We start from the raw sequence: 27,500 nt of genomic DNA, 5'->3' as shown, positions 1-27,500 counted from the left end.
AGAAGAATGGTGTAGGCAAGTCTTTCTACTGCATCAATTTACAATTGTTTCAGTCTCTGGATTACTGTCTTGCCTTTTAGCCTGTACTTGTGGATGAGCTCAATAGGGTAAATAAACTCCAAAATTAACACTCCAAAGTTGTGTGTGTGTGTGTATGTGTGTATATGTGTGTGTATGTGTGTGTGTGTGTGTGTGTGTGTGTGCGCGCGCGAAACACACAAACATGAAGTGCTACTTAATCAATAATATCTTCTGTATTGGGAATGTGGCACTGTATTGAAAAACGAAATGACAAAAACAAACATAAGAGATTCTCAACATACCAGGTCAACAATTTGGTTTAATCTTAAACCAAAGCGAACTAACAATATAGTGGATGCATTTATGACGGGACGAACAGATTTTTCATAACCCGTCATCAAATCTCTGTAAAGACGCTGCTCATCTGGAATTCGGCCAGAACAACAAACTGCAATGGAGAAATTGAAATCAGAAATTAGATTTCATTGTGTGTGTGGAATGTATTGTTTTTTTTTGTTTTTGTTTTTTTGTGCGATTACAATGAGTCTAATAGTTTATTTTAAGCGTTCTTAATGGTGAATGTTTAAGTAGTTAAATATAAGAGTAAACATTTCACATTCACCACTTTTTCAATAAATCTTTATTCCTCGGGGTTCGATCCTATTTTTCGGATCTTTGAGATCGATATGATAAAAATAGACGTTGTAAACAAAGCTGACTTAAGTAATTATTTTTGTGGAAAAAAAAGAAGAAAAAACACATTTTTGCTTTTGACTGAAGAAAAAATGTTTTTTGAAACTCGTAATTTTTTTTTTTTTTATGTTTCAAACAAAAGGCGACCCACAAAATACAATCTAGTATGATACGTGTTAGGGTTAGGTTGTCTTTTTTTTTTTTACATATAGTTTGTAATATTGGTTTAAGTTACAGTTTAACCTTAAGTCATCCCTATTCGAGCATATATATTATTAAAATGTTCCAGCAATGTCGATTCATTTTTCTTTTTTTTTATTTTGTCAGAAACAGCTTATCTCGAACTATAATATTCGATGTGTAAAAAAAAAAAGACAGGATCAATGCTTGGTGACATTTGGCTGCTACTTTTAGCAGTCTGAAGGATCACATTATAGCTCTTTTATTAGCCTTGACAGGGATATTTGTTTATTTGGTAAAAATAAGCATGTGAAATTCTCATGTGTGTAACTATGAGTAATTCATCAACTGATTTGCACACACACACATGTATGTATGCATATATATATATATATATATATATATATATATATATATATATATGTACGGGCAGCCTTCACCCTTTTCTGTCCAAAGTGTTTTTTAACGCAATATTTATACATTGTTATAGCTTTATCTGCTTCGCGGGCCACCAAACAGAATATACATAAATATGGGTGTATGTGCATGTATGTGGTGTTGTGTATTTACTGCTTAGTGTACATAACAAGCTACTCGTCCGTACTATTGTGTGTAATCTATCTGGATTCACCTTTGAGAACAGAAGGAGCGACTCGTTAAGCTACTATTAGAAAGCTGGAAAATTAACAAAATAGAAAGACCGAGTGACTAACTTGGTTATTTAGTATTCTAAGCTAACGGCTATTTAAAATATCTATTTTTCTGAACCTTTGTACATGAAAGAATCTTATAAAACCAATTTCAACAAAGCTGGAATAACATCAAGGAGAAAAAGATAAAAAAGAAGGAAATGAAAGCGTTAGAGAAAAAAAGAAAACTAGACATGAAATGATGTGGAGAAAAGAAAAACAGAACATTCGAATGTTCTCATCTCCTTTTCCATTCTTTTATGAATGCAGAGAAAAAAGAAAGAAAGGGACAAGAAAGATACAGGATAATTGAGAGTTTAAACCTCTAGAAGTACATATTATCTAAAGTGAAGGAACTGAGCTGAGTTAATAACAATTCAACCAACCTTTGCTCTTTAAATATTGTTCTCTGCAAGTTTCTGAGCCCAAAATCAATAGAGGAGACAAACCGATTTTTTAGAAATGTTAGAATGACAATAAATCACTCGAATATATTTTGCAAGAAAACTACTAGTTTTAGACTTTATACTTTAAAAAATTCTCTCTTCATACGTTAAAGAAAAAGCATTTTTTTTCACGTTTGTCGGCAATAATTAAACTATTACGTATTAAGCCAAATTGATATGCGAATCTTAGTTGATTTCAGACTCAATACTGTTGTATGTGAGCCAACCAAATGTCGTTGTAATGCATAAATTGACAGCAAAGTTCATCACAGCCAATGTAGTCACATCCTGCCAGGGTTAATAGGATTGTCAAATAAACTCTACCTGAAGTTGGCATCATCATTCTCCTGAAACTGCTCTGGTTTGATGAGAATTGATAGGTCTTATAGAAAAGTTACTTTTGCCTCGAAGTTCTCCAAAACCTGAGATAAAACGTCATTATTGCTGAAGCAATTTTTTTTTTTTTTTTTGCGGATGAAATGTTGTTGATAGTGCCTTTTCTATTTTGTTCTGCCAAACGAAAGAACAGGCCATAAGATTAATAAATATAATAGGTTCACTGGTGATTGATAGTTCTAGAAGCAACAAGTGTTAACAGCCCTTAAACGTCAGACTTTCTTTTATCGAGGGTAAAATAGCCGAGGTAAACGGAAATACACAAGAATAATTCGCTCCACGAATGAATTCCATTACAATGATAAGGGGCAAATTTACCATCCTACGTCACCAGATTTTTGGGGTAAGAAAAAGAAATGACAATATTGAATGTCTGGAATTCTTTTTCAATCTTGTCGAGTTGCTTTTAAGTCCCAGATTAGCCCTCATTGAATAGACTTATCACCAAAATGCATTCCGGCCTTGACTATTCCGTCTTTATGCATATCTAACAAGCACTAGATTGATTTGCTTATTACGTCCTTCTTGAGTGCATATGGTCATATATATATTTTAAGGAAAGCAACTGGAGTGTGATGGAAAACGTATAGCATTTTCCTGCTACCCTTATTCACCTCTAAGTCTCTACGGATTTCTCTTGAGTTTATGAGGAAGACAGCGACTTTGACATAGAATAATAAAAAATATCACAAAGGAGCAACATGAGAAAGATTATATTCAGAACAACGATGAACATAAAATCCAGAGAGACTGTTTCCTTTTCAACTAACACCTTGTATATACCATCGAGAACATTGTATATAAAGAAAAAAAAACTTTAATTCCGAGTCAGCGATTGAGTTATAGACATCATGCTTTCAGTGTGAATCTTTCGTCGGTTTCGGCTATGAATGTTTCAGGTAATCGATCAACGGAACTAAGTAAATTATAGTGCATGTGGTTTTCTATTCAACAGCCTGTTCTACGCAGACGTGATACAGCATGTAACAAGAGCGGCGCTTCTTAATCACATGTACAGTTCCTTTGACAGGCTTTGATACACCGCTTCCATCAAAACAATTTCACTCACAATACTTGAGATCAATTGAAGCGTTATATGGAAGATAACACTTGCTTAAGATTCCTCGAAGAGAAATCGAAGTCAGGACTACACGATTACAATACTGACTTCATAAGCATTCGGTCATGCCTGCAATCAGCTTTTGTTATAGATATTATTTTCCCATATCTTACACACGAAAATGTAAGTATTCTAGTTGTAAAATAAAATCAATGTATAGCTAATATAAAACATTCGCTCACGATAGTCATTTACAAGGTGTTCGGGCAGAATTCGACAGCTTGCATTAAAAGAAAGGGAAACACAACATCCCATCCAAAAATAAACTTATTTTAAGAAAGCAAAAAAATATGAACTAGATTATTTGCTAGGGGATAATAGGTAACTCAAAGTAAATACCTTTAGCTCTCACCACAGACTCAAGGCGGCTCCGCAACCTGGCGCATGCGTTCTTCACTGTGTCTATGGGAAGATATTCGGACACCTCCTTCATTTTGGCCACCATCTCGGCCTTGTTGCAGGTAGAGCGGTTGTTGTCTTTCTTAACCGTGCCCTGCACATAGTAATCCATAGGATTACAATCGGGAGAATTCGATCAGAAATTGGGCCTGGAGAAGTCGTAGAAATTCTCCGACAACCACTTCTAACTCATTCCGGGGGCATGGCAAGGGGCCGGATCTTGTTGCCACACATATGGCCTTCCAGCAGCAACCCTCATCAGCCAGAGATTGACCACAGTCTCCAGCAGCTTCTCCACATAGCCGTCTGAATTGAGCCTAAGGCACACTTCAAAGATGTGGGGCGGCATGACGTCATCCTCACTGGAGACACACCGAAAGGCCATTACAGTTTGAGGGAACTCGGTTTTCATGATGTCTGTGTCACGTCTTACAGCCTCAACAGTGTTCACGGCGCATAAAGCAGCAATCGTAGTGTCGGCGTTTTGACACCGAATGCGAGTCATCATAGTACATGTAACGCTTTTCTAATATTCAGATGACTTCCAGCTCACCATCTCAGCTAATTTTTTCTCAACTACGGCTTTAATCTTTATGCTTTCCAAAGCCGTCAATTTTTTCACTAATACATCAAGCTGTTCTTAAAAGAAAGAGATATAAAAATCGTTAAATTCATGAGCGTACATTTTGGGAAAATGCGAGCTCAGGCGGCGAGCTAGCAGAATCGTTAGCAAGCCAAGGTAATATGCTTAGTGGTATTTCGTCCGGCTTCAAAAGGGTTGGAAAACTTTGGTTTTAGATCGTTTCTGTTTTCCTTATTGCTTTCAGAAACTTCATAAGCAAATGACTTCAAGTTTCGAACTGCTAAAAGGTGGTACTCTTGTGATTACGTCACCAACGTTTGAACTTGATTGCTCTAGTTTTATTTTTTCCCCTGTGTTATAGAATAAACATGGCCTCTGGCAATGTGCCCTAAGGAAGAGCAGAAATCACTGATCCGATTTCTCTGGTCTAAAGGTGTGTCAGCGGCTGAAATTCATCGCAGGCTTTGGGAATATCACACTATCGCGTAGTGTGTATGAGTTGATCGAGAAGTTTGAAATGGCCGGACAAGCATGAGACACGAAGGGGGAGAGAGATAGTTCTGGTGATCCGGCGAGCGAGCGTCGATGAGATGGCATGTTCTCTGCAAATGAGTCCTGGTTCTGTGTGCGAAATCAACCACGACAACCTTTGCATACAGTCAAGATCTTGGCTCTTTCGAGTTTCATCTCTCTGAATGCTTTACGAGTTTATCGATTTGCTATGGACGAAGAAGCGCAGGAGGCGGTGTGTGAATGGCTGTGCAACCAACCGAAAACGTTCTCCAATGAAATAAGCAAGCTTGAAGACTGCTGGGAGAAGTGCATCGAAATACAAGGGGGCTATGTCTAAAAATGGTATAACTGATCAACCTTTACTTATGTTTTAATAAATTACAGGATCAAGAGTGCGTATAATTTTTACTTAATCTCGTATATGTGTGTGTGTATACAAACACACACACACACACACACACACACATCTTTTATCTTTTACTGGTTTCAGCCGGAACAGAAGTGGAGGTCATGCTGGGGCGCTGCCTTTTAGTGATTGGGTTTCTTTTCTCTATTATTTTTGGTCAAGTCGCGAATTGGACGGAGCTGCTCTTCTTTGTACCTCGTACTGCAACGTGGGTTCGTTTGGAGTCTTCGATTAAAATTTGTCCAGACGTTCTTCGAAAACTTCCTCATCTACGCCTCACAAATCTCGACCGCTTGTGCTACTTTTGTATCATCAGCATAGTTAATGAAAGTGCTTGACTGTATGGTTGAAGGTACGTCTAAGAGAACCACCATAAGCAGAAGTGGGTCAAATACAGTTCGCTGAGGGACTCCGCTGAGAATACGCGGTTCCTCAGAGAGAGCAACATTGGCTGCAATTGTTTGACTTCTGCCTTTTAAAAATCATTCAGCCACTCTCCTAGTTTTCTAGTGATACCACGATCACGCAGCTTGTAACATATCATCCCATGATCAACTTTGTCGAAAGCCTTGGCAGAGTCGAGGTATATGACATCCACATTCGAGTTGTTGAGCTTTTGTTTCAGTACCCAGTCGTAATGCTGTAGTAGTCGCGTGAGTTAGTTCATCCCAGGGCGAATGCCTTGAAGTGTGTTTGTGAGCAAGTTGTTTTATTTCAGGAACACGATCAGTCACCTCTGTCAATGCAATACATGACCTTGCTAACATGTGAGGTCAGAGAAATAGGCCTGTAATTTTTAGCATTTGCTCTGCTTCCTCTTTCATGGACAGGTCATATCATACCTTTTTTTAAAAAATATTTTGGCAAGTTTACCTCATGCAAGGAAACTCTGAAAAAGCATCTTTAATGGTTTTGCAAGAGCTTTCTTGCATGTCTTTAAAAGATCAGCTGGAAATCCATCTAGGCCGTTGCTGAGCATGTGTTCAACTCGTTCATGGCCGATATTACATCTTTCTCCTTTATGTCGATGTAATTGATTGTTGCCTCCTATCTATGTAAATAAGCGTTGTTGAAGAACTCATCAAGTTTGGTTATTTGTTTATTTCCCAGTGGAGAGGTGAAAATACTTTGGAATTGCTTATGTAGCACTTCACTTTTCCTTCTGGGGTCTGTACAAATTTAACGCACATGGCTGCGTTATTGATATGAATGCTTTATATCGTAATCCTGTCATGTAATGGTCTAAGAAGACTGTCGGTGATAACTTCACATTGTGGATAAGTTTCATATTGTTAGTGAAGCTGTTGGAGAAAGTATGATTTGCACCATGAACCTCATTTTCGTGAGATCAAGCAGAGATTCTGCTTGATTACGTTCTGCAGGTCATTCCTAAGATTATGTAGCTTTCCGGCCATCAGAGTTGGGCAAGCTGAAGCCACCCATCAGCAGTACATTGCTGCGTTGATCAAGTTTTTTAGTACTTTTTTTCTTTAAATCACTTTAAGACTTTCTTTAAGTTTACCATCATGATAGGAAGCATCGGGGGTGGGGTCGATATAATGTGCATATATTAGCACATCAAGTTGCTTTAAATGCACTACGAGTGAGTCACAGACCGAGGTTGAAGGTGACAACAAGTTTAGTGACGTTAGATCTTTACAAATGTACAACGTAGCTCCACAGTGACTTCTTGCTTTCCTGGTATACATTGGTATGTGTATCTGCATTATTTATATTTGCAGACAGATGTATTTCCTTAAGTGCAATGCATGTTGCTTGATTGCATGCAGAAAGATCCCTCACATACGCAATGTTGCATCTACTGTTGTTTTGTACTAGGATGACTCTGATGTTAATCAGAATTGGCGTGATGGTCGGCTTGGCGGCATAAGTGGCCATCCTGGGTCTTATTATTTGTGGTGGTCTCGTGTGGGGGTGTGTATGGCTTAGTTATGTTTGCAACCATGCCAGCTGCAGCACTATCTTTTGTGCTGCACTTAAAATTTGTTACTGTTCTACTCTGTGTTTGCAATTGATTGCTTTTTAGGCATTCAATTTACTGTGACTACTCAATACTGGTTAGAGAATCGAAATATTATCGATCATGGATGCTTACAGCGTATTATATGATATTATATATATATAGCCATATAAATAAATATGTGCGTGCATGTATGTTTATACTCCCCCCCCCCACACACACACACTTTCAAGTATAATTAAATCATTCGATTCTGTTTTTGCCCGAATAAACAAGACATTTCAATGTTTCATTCACAAAGGAAATTGTTATTTTTAAAACTTTGAATAATTTCTGTTATTGATTTTATTTCTAAGGACGAATTAAATACATTAAATTCAATTTCTATTTTATTGAAATTTTTGATATTGCCATTTGGGTTTTATGCTCACAATATAATTTTAATTATATTTAACTGGACGCCGCCAGTATTCTCTACTCTAATTGGAAATTTCACATAATCTTTTGAAATGAAGAAAATATAAAATTTTGCGCGTTCTCTCTCTTTCTATCTCACCCGCTTATATAGACATACGTACATATACATACATACATACACACACACACACACACACACACACACATACATACATATATATATATATATATATATATATATATTGAACTCAATAAATATATATATATATATATATATATATATATATATATATATATATATATATATATATATATATATATATTTATTGAGTTCAAATTTTACCGACTTTGTCCTTCAGCATTTCGGGGTAGATAAGGGTAAGTACCCGTCAAGCACTGGAGTCGATGCAATCGACTTGACCCCTCCCCCAAAAGTTCAGACTTTGTACGCCTATAGTAGAACGTGTGTGTGTATAAACTACGGAGTCACTGTCGACACAATTCTTGATAAAGAATATTGTAGCACCCTACCAAATACATCGAGTAATCCTTCAGTTTAATGTAGAATTGTTTCTATTACAACATAAGAACAAACATCAAATTACACACACACACACACACACACACACACACACGCACACACACACACACACACACGCACACACACACATATATATATAGATATATATATATAGATATATATATATAAAGAAAGAAAATGGCGAAATATTGATGAAAACAATTGACTTATATTAATAAATAATAATTGATGCAAGTCAATTGTTGTTCATCAATATTTCTCCATTTTCTGTTTTCTTTAAATTTTGATTCATGATTATCTCGTGTTTTATCCTTGTCTTTATCTATAATTTATGGTTAAACATAGGTAATATACCAGTCGTATAATGGATACTTCTATCCCTTAGACGGTTATTTTAACCTCTAACTCAGCTAACCTTACATATATATATATATATAGCATGGCCTTGTTGCTTCTGCTAAATTTTAATAAAAATATGTATCATCATATTTTGAGTTCTATCTTTCACCATATATATATATATATATATATATGTGAGTGTGTGTGTGTGTGTGTGTGTGTGTGTGTGTGTGTGTGTGTATACACGCGAACACATGCATATTTTTTTCCTATTAATGCACTGCAAATGTATTTTCAGGCGCACAAATAACATTCATACAAACGCGTGCCTGCGCCGTATGTTTATTATGCAAGCACACGTCTATATGTATGTGTGTATGTGTGTATGTATGTATGTGTGTGTGCGCGTCTGTGTGTGTGTGTGAGTGTATGTGTGTTCGCATTTTTTGTCCATGTTGATTCATTAGTATTCATCTGGTTTTGTTCGTTTTTGTTTACTTTACTTTTCTGTGACGAAAAGGTCAAATAAGATTTTTTAAATATTGATTTCTGTGCTGAAAAGGTCAAAGCGAATTTTTGGAAATATTGATTTTCCTTTACAAAAGGACAGAATAATTTTTAAACAATAGAGAAAGAGATAGAGAGACGTATATGCCTTTCCCGTGGACGCAAGCAACCAAAATAAAATGTCTTACAATGAGAAACTGAAATTATGTCACGACTTCTGTTTGATGACCTTCGGCATCTGCTATGTCTACAGAAGGACATACATGTTCCGTGTAACAGTATTGGTTACACAATCTAAGGGAGCCTCTACACTATAGCTATACTTCCTAAATACAGCAATCTAATCCCCTCCTTCCATATGGTCTACTCTCTTAAGTAAGGAAAGAGGAAAATCATTAGAGAATATAATCTGGCACACAACCACCACCACACAAAAGACAAATACCTGCTGGTTGTGTTTGAGATACTTTTGAATCACTGCCCATGGTTTTCTTGTGCATGTGCAAATGATCCTTTTTTCCACCCAGTAAATAATAATAATAAAAATCATGTTTTGCTTTGGTATAAAAGATGAGCTGCAGCAAATATACTGCTGAGTACCACAGATAACCTTGTCTGTTGCTTGACCTTAACCAGTTGAGCATATCCTTTAGTGGCTGACGATACGTGCATCTTTAATCACGAGCAGAAGTAATGTGGGAGCATCATAACCACGTGTTGAGAGGAATTCTTTGGGGCTTGAAACATGGGTATTTCGTTCATCACCCTTAAACAACCCTTATTGAGCGGAATGTGCTACTCGACATGGTGACAATCCTCACTGGACCCCCACCTGTAAAGTCATATACTGTTTATCTTGATATGACATAAATCATGTCACCCATGTATGGTTGTAATGCATGTGCCTGGTTCACCTTTATCAAACAATTAATCATGATGGGTATTACTAGGCTTTGTATATTTGTACCCCAGTGTCACCTTGATGGAATGCACTGCTCTCTCACTCAATAATAATAATATTATGAAGGGATACCAGCAGCATAGGTTATTCAGAATAGATCATAAGAGATTCTATAAAGAAATATATGGAAAGTGTACAGACGAAAAGTTGATACCAGATAACTAAAACTGAACAACAACGGGCCATGATAAAACGATAGCAAGAAAAGCCCCTTCATGGCAAATACTGGGCTAAACTAAATGCAAAAGAAATAGACAGAGAAAATCCCAGCAATGGTTGAAAAGCTCAGGACTCAAAGCAGAGACTGAAGGATTTTTAATTGCAGCACAAGACCAAAGCCTCCCAGCCAGAAATTACCAAAAGCACATAATGAAAAGAAACATAACAAGTAACTGCAAAATATGTGGAGATAGAGAAGAAACAATAAATCATATTATCTCTAGCCGCCCAGTCCTGACTAAGAAGGAATATATTCACAGACATGACAAAGCTGGGACCTACATATACTGGAAGCTATGCCAACACTATGGAATTACAACAGAAAAAAGATGGTATAAGCACACGCCAGAAAAGGTCACAGAAAACGAGAAAGCAAGTATACTCTGGGATATGCCAATACACACAGATAAATTAAGGCCAATAGGCCAGATATAGTTGTCAGAGATCATGAAGAAAAAAATGCTTTCTAATTGATGTATCAATACCAGCAGATGACAACGTTTCTCTAAAAGAAATGGAGAAACTTTCAAAATACAAAGACCTGGAAATAGAGGTAATTCGTTTGTGGAATCTAAAAACAGACAATTCCTATCATAGTGGGCGCATTAAGTATGATAAAAAAAATATCGATAACAAAAGCACCAGGACTTACAAATATTTATAACATACAGAAAATTGCACTACTGGGCACTGCACACATCCTACGCAAAACACTTTCAATACAGTAACCATAAGAGCATCAAATTAAGGCACACAGAGCTGCACTGGGTAGTGAAGGGAAAACACGTTATAAAAATAAAACTACTGAATAATAATAATAATAATAATAATAATAATAATAATAATAATAATAATAATAATAATAATAATAATAATATAGTTGTCAAAGATCATGAAGGAAAAAAAATGCCTTCTAATTGATGTTTCAATACCAGCAGATGACAACGTTTCTCTAAAAGAAATGGAAAAACTTTCAAAATACAAAGACCTGGAAATAGAGATAACTCGAATGTGGAATCTAAAAACAGAAACAATACCTATCATAGTAGGTGCCTTAGGTATAATAAAAAAATATTCAGACAAATACATAACAAAAACACCAGGACTTACAAATATATATAACATACAGAAAATTGCACTACTGGGTACTGCACACATTCTACGCAAAACACTTTCAATACAGTAAACATAAGAGCACCACAGCAAACCACAGCACATACCCAAGGCGCACAGAGCTGCGCTCGGTAGTGAAGTGAAAGCACGTTATAAAAATAAAACTACTGAATAATAATAATAATAATAATAAGTGGGAGGGGGTCAAGGTAGAAGATATAAGATCTGCTCTCAGGAGGTCAAGCAAATGGAAGTCTCCAGGAAAGGATAAAATTCCTAACTTCTGGTTGAATGCCTTCCCAGAAAGCCATGAACTGCTAACAAAACTTTACAACGATGTTTTGCAAAATCCTAGTTTGATGCCCTCTTGGCTAGTTAATGGTTTAACATTTCTGCTTCCAAAATATGAGGAAACAAACGAACCAAAAAATTATCGCCCCATAACCTGCTTAACAACAATGTATAAGACACTAACATCTGTCCTAACCGAGTACACTTGTAGTTTTTTAATAGAAAGTAGCATATTCCCTAATGAGCAAAAGGGATGTAAACGTGGATCTTATGGTTGTAAAGATCAGCTACTCATCAATAAGATGAACTTAGAAGATTGTCACAAGCGACACAAAAACTTGTCAATAGCCTGGATAGACTATAAAAAGGCCTTTGATAGCCTACCACATAGCTGGATTAGGAAATGTCTGGAAATGTATAAAATAGCTCCTACTCTGCGAAACTTTTTATCTGTAAGTATGAGATCATGGAGAACCACACTGATGTTGAACAATGACAATGAATCTCTAAATGCTGGGGATGTAAGAATTTCATGTGGCATTTTCCAGGGTGACTCACTATCACCACTCCTCTTCTGTCTAGCCCTAATACCGCTCTCAAAATTGCTCAATGGTGCACAGTATGGTTATAAAATATTTGATAAAAATATAAATCATCTCATTTACATGGATGATTTAAAGCTCTTTGCAAAATATGACCAACAACTCAAAGGCCTACTAGCGATTGTTAAACAATTCAGTGATGACATCAGGATGCAATTTGGCCTTGATAAATGTGCAAAAGCTACCTTTATCAAAGAAAAAATGACAAATACATCTGTGAACCTTGACCAGCAAAATGTCATAAAAGAGTTAGAACCAGCGGAGAGCTACAAATACCTAGGGGTAATTGAAGGGGACAATATCAAACACTCAGTGATGAGGGAAGGGATCAGAAGAGAATGTTATCGCAGGGTGAGAGCAATACTGAAGACAGAGCTGAACGCGAGAAACAGGATCGAAGCGATCAATGCTCTAGCCATACCAGTCGTGACTTACAGTTTCAACATCGTTAACTGGTCAATTACTGAAATATGTAATGTTGACAGAAAAATACGAAAACTGTTGACAATGCATAGAATGCACCACCCTAAGGCAGATATAGAACGTCTTTATCTGCCAAGAAAAGAGGGATGCCGAGGACTTCTACAGCTGGCATTATCAATGAAGGTAGCCACAATTGGCCTAGACACCTATCTGAAAAACTCTGAGGACTGGATGCTAAAACTTGTCTTAAAATATGAAAGCAAGAAAGCATCTTACTCAGTAACAAAACAGGCAAAGGACTATCTAAGTGAATTCCAATTGCAACAAATTCAAGAATTAGACGAACTAGAAATACCTGCAGAAAAAGCTAAGCGCTTGAAAACCCGTGCAAAAATTGCTGCCTTAGATATTATGACTGAAAAATGGCATGTAAAACCTCTCAATGGCAAATACCCAAAGAGAGCGAATAATGCAGATATTGACAAAGCCCTTACCCACCAATGGTTAATGGCCTCTGGCTTAAAATCAGAAACAGAGGGGTTTATCATAGCAGCCCAAGATCAATGCCTACCTACAAAGAACTACCAGGCCAACATATTAAAGAACGGCAGCTCCCCATTATGTCGTATATGCCAACAACAAAATGAGACCATCGATCATGTTGTTTCCATGTGCAGTCTGCTTGCGCCTACAGAGTATCTCAACAGGCATGATAGAGCTGCACAATATATTCACTGGGTAATATGCAAAACCTGGACTTGCCCTATGATAAAAACTGGTGGGAACACAAACCACCCCCAGTACTTGAAAATGATCACATCGCACTCCTCTGGAACTTCACCATTCAAACTGACAGAAAGATAGATGCAAATATGCCATACATCATACTGAAAGACTTCAGACAAAAATCATGCCTCCTCATTGATATGACTGTCCCAATCGATATAAACGTATCTGTCAAGACCTACCAAAAACTGAGCAAATATAAAGATCTTGAAATAGAAATTAGCAAAATGTGGAACCTGTGAATGACAGCGAAACGGGCTGATTACTACCTAGCTCAGATACCAGGAAACCCCCAAAATGGCTGAAGTTCAAAAGATAGTGCTCATGGGAACTGCGCATATACTACGTAAAATACTGTCTATGTGATCTCAAATTTTAAAACAAACACATAATTTTCTTATGGTTTCTTAAACATTCACTAGAACAAAACTGTACAAATCCAAATATATGGTACCCTACATGAACTTCTAACTTGTTGTCTCTTGAGGTCTCTGGGTGAGACTTGGATCCAACTTGTACAAAACAAAAGTCAAACATAAAATAATAATAATAATAATAATAATAATAATAATAATAATAATAATAATAATAATAATAATAATAATAATAATAATAATAATAATAATAATAATAATAATAATAATAATAATAAATAGATGAAGGAAGTCATACAGAAATCGACGCAACAGAACTACATGATCTAAAAAATCAAATCATGATTGAATGGCTGAAAATTAAAGAAACTAGTATGAATGAACGCGACACTCTCCCCAAAATTCGCAATTCTAACCAAAACCTGAAAATAATTGGTAAAATCCGCCTTGCACTTAAGGATATAATTTCAGCTAATGATGTTGATATTACAGATCTCAACCACCTGTACTATGCATCCGCAAGAATCTCAACGATTCTATGTGGTGAAAAGATTAGAAAAAGACAACACTCCCACAAAAAGCCTTCTTGGCAAGAACGCATTCAACACCAAATTAAGCTGCTTAGATCTGACATAGAATGTTTGAAAAACCTTAAATTTGACAAGAGTATCAAACCTACAAAGACCCAAAAACTAAAGAAAAAATATAACATGAAAACCATAGTTGACATTGATGCCACCATAGAAACCATCAAGCAAAAGGTATGTGCTAAAGCTGCCCGCATAGCAAGGTATGAAAAGCGTGTTAAATTCTTCCGAGATAATAACATGTTCAAAAATAACCCCAAAAATTTCTACAGGAAGATAGGGAAAACACCAGTAACAATAAAGTCTGTCCCATCAAAAGAAGAAGTGCAAGAATTTTGGAATAAAATCTGGGCAGAAGATAAAACACACAATGAAAAGGCCCCTTGGATTGATAGAATAGCTACAGACCTAGACTCCTTAGAGGAGCAAAAGTGGGAGGGGGTCAGGGTAGAAGATATAAGATCTGCTCTCAGGAGGTCAAGCAAATGGAAGTCTCCAGGAAAGGATAAAATTCCTAACTTCTGGTTGAATGCCTTCCCAGAAAGCCATGAACTGCTAACAAAACTTTACAACGATGTTTTGCAAAATCCTAGTTTGATGCCCTCTTGGCTAGTTAATGGTTTAACATTCCTGCTTCCAAAAAATGAGGAAACAAACGAACCAAAAAATTATCGCCCCATAACCTGCTTAACAACAATGTATAAGACGCTAACATCTGTCCTAACCGAGTACACCTATAGTTTTTTAATAGAAAGTAGCATATTCCCTAATGAGCAAAAGGGATGTAAACGTGGATCTTATGGTTGTAAAGATCAGCTACTCATCAATAAGATGATCTTAGAAGATTGTCACAAGCGACACAAAAACTTGTCAATAGCCTGGATAGACTATAAAAAGGCCTTTGATAGCCTACCACATAGCTGGATTAGGAAATGTCTGGAAATGTATAAAATAGCTCCTACTCTGCGAAACTTTTTATCTGTAAGTATGAGATCATGGAGAACCACACTGATGTTGAACAATGACAATGAATCTCTAAATGCTGGAGATGTAAGAATTTCATGTGGCATTTTCCAGGGTGACTCACTATCACCACTCCTCTTCTGTCTAGCCCTAATACCGCTCTCAAAATTGCTCAATGATGCACAGTATGGTTATAAAATATTTGATAAAAATATAAATCATCTCATTTACATGGATGATTTAAAGCTCTTTGCAAAAAATGACCAACAACTCAAAGGCCTACTAGCGATTGTTAAACAATTCAGTGATGACATCAGGATGCAATTTGGCCTTGATAAATGTGCAAAAGCTATCTTTATCAAAGGAAAAATGACAAATACATCTAATGTGAACCTTGACCAGCAAAATGTCATAAAAGAGTTAGAACCAGCGGAGAGCTACAAATACCTAGGGGTAATTGAAGGGGACAATATCAAGCACTCAGTGATGAGGGAAAGGATCAGAAGAGAATGTTATCGCAGGGTGAGAGCAATACTGAAGACAGAGCTGAACGCGAGAAACAGGATCGAAGCGATCAATGCTCTAGCCATACCAGTCGTGACTTACAGTTTCAACATCGTTAACTGGTCAATTACTGAAATATGTAATGTTGACAGAAAAATACGAAAACTGTTGACAATGCATAGAATGCACCACCCTAAGGCAGATATAGAACGTCTTTATCTGCCAAGAAAAGAGGGAGGTCGAGGACTACTACAGCTGGCATTATCAATGAAGGTAGCCACAATTGGCCTAGACACCTATATGAAAAACTCTGAGGACTGGATGCTAAAACTTGTCTTAAAATATGAAAGCAAGAAAGCATCTTACTCAGTAACAAAACAGGCAAAGGAATATCTAAGTGAATTCCAATTGCAACAAATTCAAGAATTAGACGAACTAGAAACACCTACAGAAAAAGCTAAGCGCTTGAAAACCCGTGCTAAAATTGCTGCCTTAGCTATTATGACTGAAAAATGGCATGGAAAACCTCTCAATGGCAAATACCCAAAGAGAGCGAATAATGCAGATATTGACAAAGCCCTTACCCACCAATGGTTAATGGCCTCTGGATTGAAATCAGAAACAGAGGGGTTTATCATCGCAGCCCAAGATCAATGCCTACCTACAAAGAACTACCAGGCCAACATATTAAAGAACGGCAGCTCCCCATTATGTCGTATATGCCAACAACAAAATGAGACCATCGATCATGTTGTCTCCATGTGCAGTCTGCTTGCGCCTACAGAGTATCTCAACAGGCATGATAGAGCTGCACAATATATTCACTGGGTAATATGCAAAAACCTGGACTTGCCCCATGATAAAAACTGGTGGGAACACAAACCACCCCCAGTACTTGAAAATGATCACATTGCACTCCTCTGGAACTTCACCATTCAAACTGACAGAAAGATAGACGCAAATAGGCCAGACATCATACTGAAAGACTTCAGACAAAAATCATGCCTCCTCATTGATATGACTGTCCCAATTGATATAAACGTATCTGTCAAGACCTACCAAAAACTGAGCAAATATAAAGATCTTGAAATAGAAATTAGCAAAATGTGGAATCTGAAGACGAAAACAATACCTATTGTCATAGGTGCCCTGGGAATGACAGCGAAACGGGCTGATTACTACCTAGCTCAGATACCAGGAAACCCCAAAATGGCTGAAGTCCAAAAGATAGTGCTCATGGGAACTGCCCATATCCTACGTAAAATACTGTCTATGTGATCTCAAATTTTAAAGCAAACATAATTTTCTTATGGTTTCTTAAACATTCACTTGAACAAAACTGTACAAATCCAAATATATGGTACCCTAGGCATAACACCTACATGAACTTCTAACTTGTTGTCTCTTGAGGTCTCTGGGTGAGACTTGGATCCAACTTGTACAAATGCAAAACAAAAGTCAAACATAAAATAATAATAATAATAATAATAATAATAATAATGATATGATTACGGAGATGTACTTGCATAGCAAGTGACCTAATCTGAGGTCGTGTGCTGGAACGAAAACAATTGCAGCGTGGAAGGTGTTTATAAGCCATTTAAAATAACACACAAAAACCGTTAGATTCACTTGAACATTTAAACTTAACTTGCCAAAATATTTTCGTCGCTTTGAGACAATTTCATCAGCAATGCTTGCTTTAGTATATAGTTTATTCAGCGGAAGAAGGGAAGCATTGATGACTTTTTTGTAGGGCTTCTGATAGGTGGGGTGGGGTAAAAACCTTGTCTAAGGATTTTTCATCTGATCAGAGATTGGTAATTTGTTAAAAGCATTCAAACGCCAGGGAGAAGATTTGAAGTGAGCCGTTGACTGATTAATTACCTGTCACCCAAAATTTTCAGTTTCTATGCTTTTTTTTTTAATTGAGCAATCTATTTAATTACCACACACACACACACACACACACACACACACACACACACACACACACATACACACAAACTCTCTAAATCCGTGACTAAATTGATTTTCCGTTTTTATTATTTTTTTTTTTGCGATTACTGATAAACTAATAATTTAGCTAATTACACGTGCCACTCTTTAAAAATCGTTTTGATGCGAGAAGGTAGCAAATTAAAAGCAATGAATCTGTGCAAGTTTTATGAAGAACACTAAAAATGTTTAGCATTTACCTGAGACGAAAGTTAAGAGCCACCCCGTGAAGCACACAATTCCATTGGTTCTACTCATGGTTTGTAAGTTTCCTTCAAATAGAAAAATATGTCAAACATTAATTTTAGTGAAAATATAAAAGCGACAAATTTTAAATGTTTTAAAATTAAGTTTACTTAAAATCTCTCTTTAACATTGGCATTCCTGTTTTAATTATTTAATACAAAAATAGCTTTTAAAAACCGCAATAAAATGTATTTGAAAGAATTGAAAACCGGGAATTTCCTAAAGAAAAATCATCAATCAATAAAATGTATTCGATAAAATTTGTGAAAACAATGTTTTCTTCCGATAAAAAAAGTTCAAAACTTTTTAAATTAACTGACATCGTATATTGCATGTCGGCACAGGACGATTAAAGTGTCTCATTTGAATAACGAATTGCAATTAGCTCTCAAACACATAACGTCGATTAATTTCCCTCCAACCCTCAACTCATCACTATCTTTCGCTCTTATATCTCTATATTAACAAATTGCAAACGCCAGTTGTGTCTCAACTTCTTGGCACTGTCCTCAGTCAAATACACAGGCAATGAAGGAACCTCTATATAACCGTTCGACCTGCAACAAATAACAGCCAAATTTTCGTTAAATTATTCCTTACCAATTTTGAAAAAGACAATGTGTCATTGGATATTTTTTATCTTTCATCTGTTTCAGCCATGAGACGACGGTCATGCTGGGGCCGCCTTGAAAGGTTTAGTCGAACAAATCGACACAAGTATGTTTTTTCCTAAGCCAAAACTCATGAGGACGTAAACAAACCGAAACCAGTTGCCAAGCGGTGGTGAGGGACAAACGCAAAAATGCTGCCACACACAAGCGCACACATATATGTACGCATGTATGTACGCATGTATGTACGCATGTATGTACGCATGTATATATGTTAGTGTGTATGTATATATTAAAAATGGGGAAGCCCGGTTTATGGAATTACCTTAGGTTTCCCGTCCGTAAAGGGCTTAGCTTTATGGCGTATCGTCAGATCCTAATTGGCCTTCCCCATTTTTAATATACTGCTCTACATCTTAGAATGTGCTTCTTTCGGATTTAAGCTTTTTTAAATACGATATGTATATAAATGTATGTGTGTATGTATATAATATGCATGTATATACATATGTATATATATATATATATATATATATATATATATATATATATATATATATATATATATATATATATATATGATGGTGATAAAAACAACAGTTTGTTTACATTTTCATCGTTTTTCTACAATGCCAAATTTTGGCAGGCTTTGGTTGTCTTCAGAAAGTCGACGAAGATCACAAGAGTTTGAATAACAATTGTTAAAACCATGTTCATTATTTATTTACTTTGGCGGGTTGTGGTGGTGGGAGGAGGGGGGCAATGAAAGATGCCTGTTGTCAGAGCTATTTAAATTAGGGAGAATATATGGGAGAATATACAAATAATAACAACAGACGAGGACAGGTGGTGTAAATAACAAAAGTATATATTAGTATGACGCTCGGGAATACGGAAAGTCTTTGACGTTTCGAGCTACGCTCTTCAACAGAAAGAATACGGAGACAAGGAGAAAAACACGGAGAAAAAAATTGAATAGTGTTCAGTCAACGGTCAATCATAATAATGGCCGATCATAACAATGACTGACCGGAAGTTAGAAATTCTTATTTCAGGAGAGCTAAGAAAGGGGGAGATAACAAACGGTGATCGGGAACGAGGGGCTGTGTGTGGGATGTAGAATGCTGGTGATCTTGACGTATCTAGTGTGAAAATGGGGAAGGGAGAAAGGGAGAAAGGGAGTTAGTAGTTGGTCAGTTGTAGTGTGTGCGTGGTGTGATGCGAGGGTATTGGTGTGGTGTGCGTGGTGTGATGCGAGGGTATTGGTGTGGGGTGATGTGAGGGTGTTGGGAGGTGGGGAAGGCATGGGTGGAGTGTGGGTTAGGCTTAGGGTGGGGTAGAGGTAGGGGTCTGTGGGTAGGGGTGGGTGGTGGGTGTAAGGAATTGGATGGGGTGGAGTGGGAAGGTAGAGTAGGAGGGTGTTGGGGTGTGGTGGGATGAGCTTATGAGAGGGTGTTGACGAGGAGGGAGAAGGGGAAGGTGGATGTAAGAGAGGGGGAAGATGGGTATGGGAGGGGAGAGGAAGAGAGGAGAGAGGGTGGGTATAAGAGAGGGAAGGTGGATTAAGAGAGGGGGAAGGTGGGTATGGGGGGAGAGAAAGAGGGGAAGGTGGGTATGGGGGGAGAAAGAGAGGAAGAGAAAGAGAGGAAGAGAAAGAGAGGAAGAGAAAGAGAGGAAGAGAAAGAGAGGAAGAGAAAGAGAGGAAGAGAAAGAGAGGAAGAGAAAGAGAGGAAGAGAAAGAGAGGAAGAGAAAGAGAGGAAGAGAAAGAGAGGAAGAGAAAGAGAGGAAGAGAAAGAGAGGAAGAGAAAGAGAGGAAGAGAAAGAGAGGAAGAGAAAGAGAGGAAGAGAAAGAGAGTGAGAGAGAGGGGAAGAGAGTGAGAGAGTAAGGGTGAGAGAGTAAGAGAGTAAGAGAGTAAGGGTGAGAGAGTAAGAGAGTAAGAGTGTAGAGAGTAGGAGAGTAAGAGTGTAGAGAGCAAGAGTGAGAGAGGGGGGAGTACGAGAGAAGAGAGTGAGAGAGAGTAAGAGAGAGGAGAGAAAGAGTATGGGTGAAGAGAAGTGGGAGTGGAGAGAAGTATGAAGAGAGGTGAAGAGACGTACAAAGAAGTAGGAATCGGAGCAGGAGGTGGGGGAGGGGAGAGATGGGTGGTACCTATTTATTTATTTATCTGTCTGTCTGTGCATCTCTCTCTCTCTCTCTCTCTCTCTCTCTCTCTCTCTTACACTTCTAATGTGTGTATGCGTGCGTGCGCACAGTTGTACGACTGCTACAGTTGATTTTATTGCTCCACAACATAGATTATCATCGTCCAGTCTGTTTCCAGTAGAGTGCTTAATTTACTACTATATTTAGTAGTATTTACTATTGGTTGTGATATACTGAGTAAATGTGGTTGTATTTATAGATCTTAGTAGTTTGTGTGATAAACTACTATATCTTATTAATATTTATTATTAGTTATACTGAGCAAATGTGGTAGAAATTATGATAATCACAAGTTTATCAAATGATATAAACTTGTGTTCTTCATAATTTCTCAAATGTATAAGAAAATATAAATATATGTGGTTGTTTGTGTGTGTGTGTGTGTGTATTTGCATATAATTTTAAACCAGTTTCAAACTAATTGCAACAATTTCTTTATGTTATCATTATATAAGACACCATTTTGAATGAGTGTAGGGAAAAAATAACTAGTTACTGACGACACCACTGGAGACTATATAACATATGCGAATTCTTGGAGAAGGAACGTTGCTCCATACTTCAAACACTGCAGATTATCATGTTATCTAGGGAAATAAAAATACACAAGACTTTCTAAAAATGTAAAGGTCAAACCGTTACGCAAAATTTGAAGAAAATAGCAATTCCACATTTTTAAAGAGAGCCATTCATTTACAACTTAGCTACCAAAAAGAAAAACAGAAAAAAAAGAACAAAGAGTAAAACGTCCGCCAGGAAAAAAACACATACATACATGCGTTTACACATACATACATATATACATACACACATACATACGTTCATGCGTATACGCATACATACGTTCATGTGTATACACATACATACACATACATATGTACATACATGCGTATACACATACATACACACATACATACATACATACATAAATGCATACATACATATGTACTACATGCCAAAGATGGAGCCTTGGAAACCGGCTCCCTCCTCAGTGGAAGACTTATAATTATTTAAAAATAAGAGACATACATACATACATACATACATACATACATACATACAAGAAAAAACATTGCTGTGAGTTCGTTTTGTCTCGTTAGCTGACGTGTGAGTAATTTCATTTTAAAATCAGTTGAAAGGTCAAGTTGAAAAATAACTTTATAAAACCCAATTACTGGAATTTAAATGAATTGTTTCATTAATTCAAACTGAATTAATTGTAAATCAATCTTTCTTTCAACTCCATCTAGATTCAGTTCAATAATGAATCAATTTTTATAAAAGTCAACAGTATTATATTCTCAAGTGTTTTAAGTGAAAAATTGTATTATAATTAATCCTATTTCCCTTTTAGTTCGTATCTTCTTTTCTGAAACCTTTCGTAAATAATGAGTTCTCTATCAGATAAAAGACCAGAATTTTGTTTGTGGGTAGTGGGAGAGATGCGATCGATTAATTACGTGATCCTGTCTATTTTATCGACCACAAAAGAATGAATGGCTAAGTCAACTTCCGTAGAATTTGAACTCAGATGTAAAGAGCTGTGACTAAATATTGTAAAATATTTTTCCCGACGTTTTGCTGACCCAGCTAAACTACCACCCTGATGTTTTCAAAATATTGGCCACTGCACAAGTCCATAATAAGCATGACATCTTTTCTACGTCTACATTCGCTTCTCTCCTCTTTTTACCAAAAATCATTAGATTTGATTTTCGTCGCGTTATGTTCAATTAAAGTGTCTTGAATGGCTCGAGAAATGAAATTATTTAGAATATAAATAGTTAACGCCATATATTGACGTTATTACTATTGTTATTGTTGCTGTTGTTTATCTCCAGGTCAGCCTTGATTGCAAAATTGTGTACGGTAGCTATTTTGGATGTGAAAATATAACGCGTAGGAATAAAGTTTTAGGTGTTTGTAAAACAACCCCCTTTTCTTTTGTTGCCTACTCACGGATGTTGAGGGCAAAATTTCCTAAGGCAATTATTATTGTTTTAACAAATACTGGGGAGAGAAACTTCATTTGAAAATGCTTGAAAAGATTATGTTTCGAAGAGAAAATCAAATCTACACACCATCAAACCCAGTACTAGATTGATATTACAACAACAATAATAATAGTAATAATAATCTTCTCTACTCTAGGCACAAGGCCTGAGATTTGGGGGGAGGGGGCCAGTCGATTAGATCGACCCCAATGCTTCACTGGCACTTAATTTATCGTCCCGAAAGGATGAAAGCAAAGTCGACCTTGAACTCAAAACGTAGCGACAGGCGAAATACCGCTAAGCGTTTGGTCCAGCGTGCTAACGATTCTGCCAGCTCGCCGCCTTAACAACAACTACAATAACAATAACAATAAGTATGGACTTGACAGAGCAAAAAAATGATCCGACCATAAACTCGAAGGCATCATCGAAAATGATAATGCAAAGATCTTATGGGATTAGTTTAAGAGGTTAAACAGTTGTGGTCGCTAAAAAAGGTAGTAGTAGTACCAGTGATTGTCGGAGCCCTGGGAACAGTGAGTAAAAATCTTGAGAAGTACATGGAACAAATAGGGGCTGCAATAAAGGTGGAGCCCTTGCAGAAAGCAGCACTGCTTGGAACTGCTCGAATACTCCGGGTGGTGCTCGATAAATAAGGGGTGGTACCTTAGTTCATTGGTAGTGAACAACTGACACCGTAATACATCTCCAGCGTTAGAAGCTGTGCAAAGAAAATATAATAACCTTGGCATAAAAATGTGTGGGGGTGGGGTGTTACTACTAAAGAAAAATAGAATTGATAAGATGGGGGGAATTATATTACCAGACAGGCAAGTTATGGAGGAAATTGACGACAACGAGTTGTTAGGCATCCTGGAAAGAGACCAAATGAAAGAGAAGGAAATGAAAGAAATGATATCAAAGGAATATAAACGGAGACTGAAATTGCTGTTAAAAATAAAATTTGAGTGGTAGGAATCAGATACTGGCAGTCAACACATGGGCCGTTACAGCTCAGGTATAGAGTGGAGAAGTGATGAACTTAAGGAGCTTGATAGAAAGACCAGAAAAATGATGACACTACTAGGAGCTCTATACCCTAAAAAGGTGACGTGGACAGCTAGTATCTATTACGAGAGAGATTAGTAAGAGGCCTTATTAGCTGTGGATTGTGTGTGAAAACCGAGGAAAATAATCTGGCATACTATGTAAAGAATTCGAAGGAGAGATTGATGGCAGGAATATAAAAGGTAAAAAAAAAGTCCTAAGCAGTGATGAAGCGAAGGGATTTAAACAAGACAGACAAAATGACATCTTGAATAAATGGAAAGAAAACAAAATGTACGGTCAATTCGTACGGGAAATGCCTGAAATAATTGACAAAGATAAGATCTGATAATGGACTAGGAAAAGCAACTTGAAAGTTGAAACTGTAGCCCTCATCTTCGCGGCCCAAGAACAGGCACTGAAAACGAACTATATGAAGTTCAATGTTAACAATTCAGTGACTTTCCTACTTTGTAGGTTGTATGGTGAGAAAGGTGAAACAGCAAAGAACATTATTAAAGAATGTAAGATGGTCGCGCAAAATGAGTTCACGAGCAGGCACGACAGCGTTGCCAGATTGGTTCACTGGAACTTCTGTCATAAATATGACATGAGCAGAAGTGAGAAATGATATGACCATCAACCGGAAAAGGGTTGCTGAAAACAAACCATTTTAGATCTTGTGGGGCATGGCCATCTAGTGTGACCATTTTATTGTGGCTAGAAAACCTGACATTGTTGTAAAAAGCAATTACTGTGCATATTGCTTCAATTACAAAGCAATTTACTGTGAATATTGCTTCACCGTGGGATCACATGGTGAATGAGAAAGAAAGTGAGAAGATGGAGAAATATTAGGAGCTGCAGTTAGAAAATCAGGAAACTATGGAGAATCAGGCCTGTAGAAGTGATATCGATTGTGGTCAGTGCATTGGGAGCGGTTAGTAATAGGTTGAATGAATGGTTTGAGAAGCTGGGAATTACCATTAGAACGGGCTGTCGCAGCAAACAGCCTTGTTAGGAACAGCAAGAATTCTAAGGAAGGTGTTCGAAAGTTGAAGAAAGAATGACCCAAAAGACCTTTGGTCATTTGATTTGGTCTGTTCTTTTGGTATTGTGTTGGTTTAAAATCTGCCAGAACAAAAGCGTAAATGAAAATAACAACAACAATTACCACCACCAATAAATTGTTGTTATTATTATTATTATTATTATTATTATTATTATTATTATTATTATTATTATTATTATTATTATTATTATTATTATCTGACACTATTGCTAAAGTCTAACGAAAGTAAGATGAGCTGAGAGTGTAGAATTTGAGATGAAAATAGAGTGAAAATAACCTTATTATAGAGATATGTCAAGTATCAATCTACCTTTTCACAAATGTATGTATGTGTATGTATGAGTGCACACACACACACACACACACACACACACATATATATATATATAGGCACATACATACATACATACGCAGTACATATATTTATATATACATACATATGTACATACGTGCATACGTACATACATCATACATGCATACAATCATACATGCATACATACATACATACATACATACATGCATACATACATACATACATGCATACATACATACATACATAAGGTAGGGCTTTCCAAAAAAGTAACGAATCAACTAGCTCGCACCATACGAATACAATCTATTGGTGGAACAGCAAATATCTGCAAGATTTTTCTCAAGTTTAAAATGTGACATTGCTTTTGTTATTTACATTCGCACGATAGAACTTGATATCTTAGTTAAAAACTATTTCCTTCCTCAGGGGAAGAATTTAAATGATTAACATGCAAACAGAGAACGAACAAACAAAAAAGAATGATTTCTATTATACACTGAATTCAAATTGACAGAAAGGGAATTTATAATCTACGTGGATTACTGTTGCATTCACTGGACAGTTTAGTTAGCCGAGTGCTTATAAAGTATACGCTTGGATTCTTTAATACCATTTCTTCTTCAGTATACACATACACGCGCGTGCGCACACACACGTCTTACAGACACGTTAATCAGATACCATTTCATCCATCCAACTTAATAGATATAGAAATGCTATATATAGTGTTTTTTTGTGCCAGTAACTCAGAAAATTTGTCTGTGGCGTTAAAATATAAGATAATAAAAATAGAAGAAAAGTATTTGTTAATATAAAATATCAAGAAACGGGAATAGTTCTTGCTATTCAGCTTGCAGCAGGAGGTGGAGGAGTGGGGGACACTGGATTTAAATCAAAGATCTAATTAATCGTTTGAAGTATGATTGTATATTATTGCAGTGGTTAATGTTAACTGCATAACACATAACGAGTCCCACGCAATCATCAGACATACCGCGTTCCCTCAAATATATTCCACCGTAGTAAGTAACGAAAGGACACATTGAAGAAAGTAGCCCCACATGCCCTTAAAGCAAAGAGTTAGAACACCTTTAATTATAAGTTTGCTCGATCAGGCTAACCGAGGTTTAAGTGGCCCAAATAGACCGATGACTTCAGTGATTACACAATAAACTCGTGTAAATATAGAAGCAAATTTTGTAAAAATTATATATCAGAAAATTAGATTGATTGCTGAGAAGCTGGTCTTGGAAAAACACAATTTACTTGCATATTGAACATCATGCATTGTGTGTGTGTGTGTGTGTGTGTGTGTGTGTGTGTGTGTGTGTGTGTGTGTGTGTGTGTGTGTGTGCGTGCGCGCGCACGCGCGATGGTTTCTGTTGAGCAGCTTCGATCTTTACAGTTCTGTAAATAATAATAATAGTATTTTATAAACTTAAAGTTTGTAAGCGATCACCGTGCAATGACTAAAGAATATGGTTTAACAATGGGACAGAAAAAAAAATAGGTTATCCCGTAAGATTCAAACATACATCTCTTTGTTTCCGCGACAGTGTGCTAGCCAGTTACACCGACGTACGATCGTACATATATATATATATATATATATATATATATATATATATATATATATATTTAACTGCAAAGAGTTAGAACACCTTTAATTATAAGTTTGCTCGATCAGGCTAACCGAGGTTTAAGTGGCCCAAATAGACCGATGACTTCAGTGATTACACAATAAACTCGTGTAAATATAGAAGCAAATTTTGTAAAAATTATATATCAGAAAATTAGATTGATTGCTGAGAAGCTGGTCTTGGAAAAACACAATTTATATATATATATATATATATATATATATATATATATATATATATATATATATATGCATATATATGTATATATATATATATATATATATATATATATATATATATATATATATATATATATATATA

At 36.5% G+C, this 27,500-nt stretch overlaps 1 protein-coding gene across 5 annotated transcripts in view; it reads right to left on the bottom strand.

Annotated features, from left to right (window-relative positions):
* Window positions 1-27,500, bottom strand: part of LOC106869327 (neuronal acetylcholine receptor subunit alpha-10) — a 78,997-nt gene that overhangs the window by 24,266 nt on the left and 27,231 nt on the right. For 3 of the 5 annotated variants that reach the window (XM_089364515.1, XM_089364513.1, XM_014915030.3), the window contains exons 2-3: window positions 18,253-18,324; window positions 324-469 (exon numbers count right to left, since the gene is read on the bottom strand). In XM_089364515.1, the coding sequence (XP_089220641.1) occupies window positions 324-469; window positions 18,253-18,310 (204 nt within the window). In that variant the 5' untranslated portion in view covers window positions 18,311-18,324. Of the gene's footprint in view, window positions 1-323; window positions 470-18,252; window positions 18,325-23,930; window positions 23,981-27,500 lie in introns of all 5 variants that reach the window. The other 2 variants (XM_089364514.1, XM_089364516.1) reach the window with 1 other exon arrangement.

Source organism: Octopus bimaculoides, chromosome 16 (genome assembly GCF_046866305.1).
Source record: "Octopus bimaculoides isolate indiv1 chromosome 16, ASM4686630v1, whole genome shotgun sequence".
Taxonomy (NCBI): domain Eukaryota; kingdom Metazoa; phylum Mollusca; class Cephalopoda; order Octopoda; family Octopodidae; genus Octopus; species Octopus bimaculoides.
Note: the sequence above shows the minus strand (reverse complement) of the source record. Positions and strands in the feature narration are given on the sequence as shown.